Source organism: Nematolebias whitei, chromosome 5, assembly GCF_014905685.2.
Source record: "Nematolebias whitei isolate Nwh7 chromosome 5, NemWhi1, whole genome shotgun sequence".
Lineage (NCBI taxonomy): Eukaryota > Metazoa > Chordata > Actinopteri > Cyprinodontiformes > Rivulidae > Nematolebias > Nematolebias whitei.
The window spans coordinates 21,626,112-21,635,722 of record NC_056502.1 but is presented as its reverse complement, the minus strand read 5'-3'; the positions used below and the strand labels follow the sequence as shown (position 1 = coordinate 21,635,722).

General features: G+C 41.3%; 1 protein-coding gene across 1 annotated transcript in view; it reads left to right on the top strand.

Annotated features, from left to right (window-relative positions):
• Positions 1-9,611, top strand: part of LOC119410298 (transcription factor HIVEP3) — a 12,079-nt gene that overhangs the window by 507 nt on the left and 1,961 nt on the right. Inside the window, exons 2-3 of the mRNA XM_037677211.1 lie at positions 205-2,217; positions 2,428-2,573. Of these exons, the coding sequence (XP_037533139.1) occupies positions 205-2,217; positions 2,428-2,573 (2,159 nt within the window). The remainder of the gene's footprint in view (positions 1-204; positions 2,218-2,427; positions 2,574-9,611) is intronic.

The following is a 9,611-nucleotide window of genomic DNA, read 5'->3' as shown; positions in this document are numbered from 1 at the left end:
TATATATATATATATATATATATATATATGTATATGTATATATATATATATATATATATATATATATATATGTGTGTGTGTGTGTGTCTTTACATCCTTGTATTTTAATATATTTTACTTTAAATTAAATTTTTGATCAGTTGAGTTCTTTGTGTCCTTGTTGTTTTTACTCAAGAATTTAAGCTAAGCTAAATTTTGTCTTAGGAGCCAGAGAGAGTCGAGGAGTTCCAGTGGCCTCAGCGTAGCCAGACTCTGGCCCAGCTACCTGCAGAGAAGCTGCCACCAAAGAAGAAAAGACTCCGCTTAGCAGAAGCTTCTCAGTCCTCTGGGGAGTCTAGCTTTGAATCTTTGTCTCTGCCTCGCAGCCCCAGTCAAGAAAGCAACATTTCAAGCCTTTCAACTTCTTTTGAGGACACAGTCCGACCCGAACTGGCTGTGTGGGCCTCAGACAGCCAAAGCTCTCAGATGTTGACAGTACCATCTGTTTCTCACCAACACCACCAAGGCCACAAGGAGATGAGGCGTTCTGCCTCAGAGCAGGCCCCAGCTAGCCCACAGCAAACAGAACAGAACTCAGAGATTAGAAGTAAGTCCTTTGATTATGGATCCTTGTCATCTCAGCAGTCCACATCCTCTTGGAAAGAAAGAAGAAAATTTCTTCTTGTAAAGCAAGCCACTTTAGGTGAACCCGAGCAGGAGATTGGGGGAACTATTTGTCAGTTATCCAGAACTGAATGTCCAAAACCAGGTCCTTCACACTCTGACCATCTTTCACTCTACTCTACTGAAGCAAGCTCCTACTTGTACCCTGAAGCTCCAGGAAAGGCCTTGCAGCTATTACAACCACACATCTTTCCACCCTCCCAAGACATGCTCCCTTTGCAGCCCAGCGGACAGCACACTTTCCCAAGAGAATCAATATCGCAGCTGCTCCCTGTCACATCAGCCATACCTGAAGTACTGTCCACCCAAATTATCCACAGAACTTTCTTACATTCACACACAGGCTCTCCCCCTGTTCATACATATCCAACTCAGATCCACATGCCAGAACAGTTGAGAATACCACTGCATCAGCTCCCACCCTTAGTTCCTCTCCCAATCTCTAGGACTAGAGTAAGCAATGCCCTGTATTTTCCTGTACCTTCCAGGCTTACCACATATGTTCCTTCCCAATCTAACACAAGGAACAGACTGCCTGTTTCTTCCATGCCCTCTTCCCTTAGGCAACAGTCCCTTGTAACCATCTCATACCAACAACAACAGCCAGTCATTGCCACATGCTTGGCACAGCTTACTCCAGTAGTGTCCCTTGTAGTACCAGTGCGCCTCCAGACTCATAGACCTACCTTTGCCAGTGCCATGTACACCACCCTGTCCCAGATTTTGGCTTCCACACACTCACAGGAGTCAACCTCTTGCACAGCTATGATCATCATGAGCCAATCGGCCATGGGACAGGAAAAGCTGCATGGAAATTACCTGAAGGTCCCTTCAACAGACATCAAGAGCCTTCTTCCACTGTCTATGCCAAAGGAACTAGCCTCAGGTCCTGAGGAGGGATATGGACCACTGGGGCCAGGAGGTAGCAAACGCATGCTTTCTCCTGCGGCCAGTCTGGAGCTCAGTACTGAGGCTCAGCGTCACCAGAAAAGGGTCAAAGAAGAGGAAGAGGAGGAGCAATATAAGAGAGGAGAGGAAGTGGATGTAAAGCCAAAGGTAATACAAAAAGAAGAAAGTAAAGCCAGTGAGAAAACACTAGAAGTAAGAGAGAAGAATCAACCAGACAGGGTAGATGTGGCATCTTTAAAATTAGGAGACCAAAGCAAAAATGACAAAGAAAAGGAGGGAGATAAGAAATCAAATGAAATGACAGGTCATACAAAGAAAGAGGTGTCTACTGCAGATGTGGGTGTTGCAAGGCCAAGCACGTCTACATACCCCAGCCTTCGCACCTCCACCTCAGTCAACTGGTGCTACCTTAATTATGTTAAGCCCAACCCATCTGCTCACGAAGATCCTCATAACTCTGTTTATTCCACGTGGAGCATCAGTGCTCACAACCCCAACTTGCCAGGCCTCAGCACTAAGGTGGCCCTCTCTCTACTGTGCTCTAAACAAAAGCACAGCTCTGAGACATACACCATGGCCTCTGCCCCAACACCCGCCAGAGAGAAACAGGCCCTTGCAACTACAGGGACACCACATATATCAGAGGTACTCATAAGCACAACATATGTTTCTTTTAGCAAATAACTGCATTGCTGTCCTGCACATTTGTACTGTATTAAAGTCCTTGTTAAAATAATTACAATATGGGCATCTACCATTTGTGTTGGAGAAACAGTGTGAAGTCATTCACTATCTGTCTTTACAATAATTCTTAACATTGTATTTTAAGTTGTTCTGACTTTGTCTTGAGTGTAGGTACATGCCACCCCACCCAGCACCCCTCCTGAAGTAAAGGACGAGGATAAGCATGATAAGGAGGAACCAAAAGATGTTGGAGAAGAGGAAGGTCCTTCCACCTCCAAACAAGGCGAGCCTCCTCGAGTTCGTATCTTCGAAGGAGGGTAAGAGCTGCAAGTTTGAGACTGTTTCATTTTTATTTTCTTCAGAGTTTTTGAATTATGGCTGTGCCTCGTTAGACAAGTTCTTCTGCATGTTGACAACAAAATGGAGACTATGGAGAGGCAACAAAAGTGCATTGAGGGTTAAGAGTAGCAGATGGAAGTCAGTAGGGCCCAGAGGGACTTTATTTGTACCTGTAGCCAAGCATTTTTTCTTCTTGCTGCTGGCACGAACGTCTGTGGTTAATGTGTTCATTTGCAGAGATGGCAGTCTAGCATTGATGGTGTCTGTAAGTCATTGCGGGTATATGTATAGTGGTGTGGTGAAGGTTGGTGGGGTAGGGGGCAGAGTTTGTTGGAGCCAAAACAAAAGGTAGTAATTTTAATTAAACCAAACTGAAAATAGACAAATTGAAAATATAGAAATGGAAAACTTCAGTTAGGTTTCGATACAGTGGTATTTTAATAATGAACACCTACTTTGTAAATGTGGGGCTTAATTTGAGCCGGATCCTGCCAGTACAGAATCTGAGAACTCTTATTTTGACAGGGTGCTTCCGGTAACTGTTTGCTAGGCTCCGGCTTGGATCCGGTAACTCTCAGGCTTACTAAGAATAAAGTTATGGACAAATATGACTGCCTTGAAGGAATAAAACTTATATTGTATATGTAAACTGAAAATAATTACATGAACACTCATTTTTAACACAACAGCATACGATGTGCCTCTTCACGTGAAGCATTTCCGCATCTACCCTTAGAGAAATCTCCGCCCCATAAAGAGTGAAGTGCTGAACAGGCAGTCGTACGTGGGCTGGAGCCCACAGGCAGCAGCAGGGCATGCGCCAGGAGGTTTCACATGTGGAGTCAGACAACAACGAGCAGGGACAAAGTCAGGCTCGGAACCGAGCCCGACTTACTTCACGGAACCGTCAAGTAAGTCGGGCGTGGGGGGAGCCTGACAGAAGCAGAGTATTTACAAATGTAGGTAAACGTATATGTTTAACAACCCATTAAAATGCACCAAAATGCAGGAAATTGCATCTACTTTATTAAAAATTTTCAGGGGAAGCACCCCATGCAGAACATGCAAACTCCATCCAGAAAGGTCCCCCAACCAGGATTTGAACCAGGGCAACCAGCTCACTGGGAGGCGGCAGCTCTACCAACTGCGCCACCGTGCTGCCCTAGTCAAGATAGTCATAAAAACTAAATTAACATTCATTTCTTGTTCTAGAGTAAAACAACTAACTGTATTTGTTAAAAATATAGATAAAAATTACATTTTAGTCAAATAAGCATTGCAGCATCTGATAAACTAAAATAGTCCCACAACAAATTTGCCTGAGTCTCAATGAACTTCTCTTTATTTCTCCAGTTTAATTTGTACCACAGCTGGGAGTTGGCACCATAACACACATCACCTGCTACCTTGCATTACTACGTTTTAAACCAAGCTCTTGCATGAACTGTTGGTGTTAAAGGTTTTTGTTGTGAATAACACATCGCAACACACAAACAGGCAGTATACTTCTTCTTAACAAATACAAATGATTTTAATTTTCTTTTGAGTTAAAGAAATGTGAAAAACCCAAATATTTCTTTCTTTAGATTCCCTTTCTGAGACGTACGGTGATATCTATTTTTAGTTACAATGCTGCAAGTGACTGTGCAAACAGAGGATTAGTTTGAAGCAATCTGCAAACAAACCAATGGAAGTAAGTGTTTGTATTCAGACTTGTACAAATTCATGTATTTGTGTTGGGTTTTTTATGTTTGAGTGATCCAGTCCAGTGTCTCGACTGGATAACTGTCTGCTTCGGCAGGTTTTGTGTGATTTGAGCTACAGGTTTCCCCAGCAGCTGAATACATAAAACTATGATCACTGTGAAGCAACGGCATAAACAGATCAGAATCAACAAGTAAGAAAGGAAATAAAGTACACGAGTGGTGAAAAGTTATGAAATTTTCTATTTTAATATTCCGTTCAAAGAAAAATATTGATGAGAACATAGATATTTTGAGTCGGGTTTGGGTTTATATGTTCGTTCTTTACATTTAAAAGATAGTTTAGATGTTTTAAAATGTGTTTTGTGGAAATTCTATGAATAATTAATATCTACTGTTTGTAGATGTCTCTTTGAATGACCACAGTTTGGAGAAATAGTTAAATTTTGACCAGATTGATGAGTTAGTCATGAGCTGACGGCTAGCTTGGGCGAAACCAAGTAGAGTACTGCTGTCTCAAAACGTCTATGTTAAAATGTTTCATTTCATGCAAATAGTATTTTGTAAACCAGCACATTGTTGCAATTTTTTTGCAGTAGCTATTTACATAGATGACGGGGGTTATTTGCAAGTACAAACGGCAGCAGCTAGTTGTAGCATTTCCCGTGCAGCCTGGGGCCGTTCCAGCACTAAAATAACCAAAGTGAAGAATTGATGAAGGTGTAAAGATTTAAAATATAACATTTGTCTCAACCGCCATGAATTTTTAGAGATTGGTGTTGCTTTAAGATGGCATCAGTCCACTTTGACCTGGACCTGTCATTTCTGCAACAAGAAGTGTTTAAAGATGGATGGATCAGTCCACTTTGGTCTTGGCTTTGCCCAAACTAGCTATGAGCTTTTCAGTTTATTCAAAATTAACTCAGTTTCTGCAAACCAAAGGCTCCAGTACACTCCCACGTCCTGTCAGCCGCGTGGAAACTATGCGCACTGTGCGCAGAGGGTTGAGACTTCATACTCAAGCATCCACCCTGAGCGGCTGCAGAGCAGCTCCGCAGACGAGGGGAGTTGACCTTAGGGACAAATTGAGGTCGCTGATTGGCCATTTGCTGACACGTCTACTGGATTGATTGACAGGTCAGGAAAAAAAAAAAAAGAGAGAGAGAGCTGGCAGCCCCAGCCGTAGTGGTGTTCTGTGTTTATATGTTGTTAATAAAAAGTTCTAAAAAAAATGTGTGCAGCCCACACATCAGACCAGCCCACCAGGAAATCTCCAGATCCTCCCGCAGCCACGCTGGACGTGATTTTAATTCGCCCGTGGGCTGTGACAAATTCCTTCATTTCTCACCATTTCAGTCATGGTGTCAACGAACGAGGAGGAAGAGATCACTTGCCTCTTGGCAAAAAAATAAAACAAAAGAAAAGGCCAGATCAGAGATGAAGAAGGGGAATTTAATACATTGGTGTTGCATACAAAACAGTCCGTCGCCGGGCAGTTTATTGTGCGACACCACATACATGGTCGTAAAACTTTAGCTTTGTGCGGACACGCCCTGCAGAGGTACGCGTGTACAGGGAGTTATCTACAACAGGTTAGATATTAGTTGTCCGTAACCTTTCCACAGAACTCCACTTTAAAGGACACTTTAAAGTGTTTATGTGCACAAGATCGAGAGTGAACCAGTTTTTTAAGGCACTGATTATCACTCATTTATTTTTTAGCCACACATTAAACACACCAAAGAAGTCTTTTTCCTCCATATAAAGTTCACAGTTCCTCTGTTTGCCCTTGTCTGTCTACATTAAACCATGTTACTCTTTCCTCCTCCTGAGCATTTTATGGCTTCCTTCAGTCCTACTTTTACTTGCACCAAGCGTTGGCTTTCTTTCTGAACCTTCTGAGTCCTTTCTTCCTTATGCGATTCCACCTCTTGATGAGCTCCTTCATTTTCTCCAAATATTTGAAACAGCACAGCCGAGTGCTTTCCCTCTTGACTGACCCATCATCCCCATCTTCTTTCAGCCAAGACTTTAAATCATGACTGTGTGCCAGTTTCTGTGCTGTCTGGTCTCATTGATCCTTTGATAAAGACGAGTGAATGTAGTTTAACGGTCCTGAACATTTCTCCTTAGTAACAGACATACGGCAGTAGATTCTTGTGGCAGCAAAAGTCTGTGGAACATCTGTTTACGTCCCTCAGTGAACTCAAGCTGGACTGCCTCCTTCTGGGTGCTTTGACGTAATGAAAATTGATTTCTATGGTTTTCACTTTCCGGCAAACTTCTGGAAAGAAACTAGAATTTCCGACAAGACATAAATGTCTCAATTAAGAAAGCAACGGAAGCCTGCAATGAAATTCTACTCAGCATTTCCATTACAGTGAAAAACGCATAAAGTTTGCATGCGAAAAATCCCATTCTCATTTGATAAAATGGTTAAATTACCATGTGAAACGTGTGGTTTTGGAACATTTTCAACATGTTCATGCGGTCACCTGGTTTTCCACATATGGTGTCATTTGAACAACATGGTAAAGTTATGTGGTTTCTCTAGAAAGGTGTGCTCATCAGTTTGCAGTCCAATAAAGTTTATTTGATATATACATAGTCCTCTATTTAAATGTGGCCCCCGTTAAAACTAGATTCTGCTGACGTTTAGCTCCATGAGGTGAGCTACAACTTCTGCCGTGTTTTTCTTCCCTGTTTTCCTGAGATGTGTGTGCATATTTTTAGTGTTGAGAAGTAAAACATGACATTTCAGCTGCAGCCAGCTCCTGATTGCAGCATAATCTCACCATTTAAGCTATTTTGCAGTTGTGTAACAGTTTATGATTTGTTCTGTCATACAACAGGGAGTATTGTAGATGTGGTTTACATCCTGTAATTAAACACAGCCAGCACAGACTGAACGCTTACAACTGAAAGTGGGTTCTACATGAACCGAGAGGAGGGGAGGAGTTTTTTCATGGAGGACAATTCGCTCGGATAGAAAAGATCTGCGGTCCACTCTGTCCACAAATAGTCTTTTGGTAAACATCTAGGTTGTACATAAACATGTTTTTATAGACGAGACTTAAATTTGTTGCCTGATTTTTATATGCAGCGTCTATTTTGGGTCTTGGGCTGTAGGCAGGCTTCCCTTCCCTCTCTTTAGCTGCTGCTGCTGTTGGCAGAGCCGCCCAGTCGCAGCAGAATAGATATTCTTTGTGCTCGCGTGGCATAATGGAAGCTCCGGCCAACAGACTCTGAGCTGCTGGGCTTTTGGAGGGGTTTCCCCAGACCACCACCATGAAAAATGCCAGATTTCAGGGTTTCACATGCACATGCGTCTTCTGTGTGTCTTGTTATAAAAGCTTCACTAAATGTTTACAGCTAAACAGTAGGTTGAATATCTGTGTAATGAGGGTTCCACTCAAAGTGATGAAGCCTCATAGAAGCCACACTGGCAGCACGGCGCCTCAGTGGTTAGCACTGTTGCCTCACAGCAAGAAGGTCCTGGGTTTAATCCCCGGTTGGATCCGGGGTCTTTCAGTGTGGAGTTTGCATGTTCTTCTTGTGCTTGCGTGGGTTTTCTCCGGGTACACCAGTTTCCTCCCACAGACCAAAAACATGCATGTTAGTCTGCGTTCAGACTCAGGCCTCCCTTCCAAAAGAGATCTGTGATCTCAATGAGATTTGCCTGGTTAAAAATAGAACCAGCAGCCAGTTTTGTACTATAACTCGGCTCTTCTAAATCTATTTCAGCTGATTGTTCTGTTGTCTGGCCTGTCCAAATGAGTCATTTTACCTGTTTCCAGCAGCTGTGTTCAAGTTCAAGTCAAATTTATTGTCATTCACATCACATGTGGTACATGAGGTAGAACAAAATTATGTACTCAGGGTCCCAGTTACACCCAAAAATAGCAAAAATTTGTAAAAATGAAACTATAGAATATAAGGATCTAAACGCTAAATGAACGCCAAATGGTAAGCTAAAACAATACGGCATATCAACAGAAGCCCTAACTTCAGTCTGTGGTGAGCAGATGGGTACGAATGAATACAGCAGCATGAGATGATCAGCAGCATGAGATGATCAGCAGCATGGATAATTAGCATCATAATCAGCAGCTAACTAAAATTAATCAGCTAACTATAAAATAAAAGACGAACATAATAATGCATTTGTTAGATAAAGTAAAATTATGTTTAGGAGTTACAAAATAATGGGAAAAAATCTTCTGTGGGAGTTGACTGGATTTGCAAGATGCTCATTAAAGAGGAAATGAATGAAACTCGTGTTTTTTCTTAAGGTGCCAGATGACATGTCAGTTTAGTCAGTTAAACTTGTCAGCTGGGTAACTTGAAAAATAAGCAACTTCTGTTTTGGTCTGTGGCTGCATCTAGGTGTTAAAAAGGTCCCTATCAAAAATTGGTTTTCCAAGTCAAAAATCCAAGATGTCCTCTCCAGTTTAGAGTACTGTGAAAAAGTTTTAAACCAACCCTACTTTATTTACATTTAGCCGCCCATCATCATCAGCCAAGTGTTCTCGATCAGTAGTTCTTCAGGTTTTGTAAAGAGGTTTGAAAATGAATGAAAAAGCAGCCAAAGTTTAAAGAAACAAATTCCTTGTACCTGACCATCACAACACATTCTGCTGTGTGATCTTTAAAAAATGAGGAATGCGCATAATTGGAGGACAAAGAAACAAGTCCCTGGTGTAAACAGTAAAAAAGCCACAAAGACGCAGGAGTTGATCATCTGTTGTATGTCAAGTTTTCAGCTAATGTTTATTTATTAATCATTTTGGTGGTGCAAAATACAATTACATGTGTCAAACTGAGTTATCTTAGTCTGTTTTAATTATTTCAAGTTAAAAAATTGTAATAAACTATATTTGTAACAAACTTCTGGTCAAAATAGTGCCTTAATATTCAATTTAAATTTAGTTCTGTTAGGTGTCAATAAAACACTGATCCATGCCTTGGCTTTAGAATCCTATATTTTTATTTCTGACCAGACTAAAAATGAGCAAATGAAGCAGTCAAAAATCAAATATCCTTGAAAGACCTTCAGAATGTACTGTAGTACTCCCTACCACCTTGTGCGTGTGCATATTGTCTTTTTCCAAATTTGTGTATTCTGCTTTATTTTAAATTATTTCATGTGTGATTTTTTTTTTTCTGTACAACTGGAACATGATACTGGATGCCTCAAAGTTTCCTTTGGGATTAATAAAGTATCTATCTATCTATCTATCTATCTATCTATCTATCTATCTATCTATCTATCTATCTATCTATCTATCTATCTATCTATCTATCTATCTATCT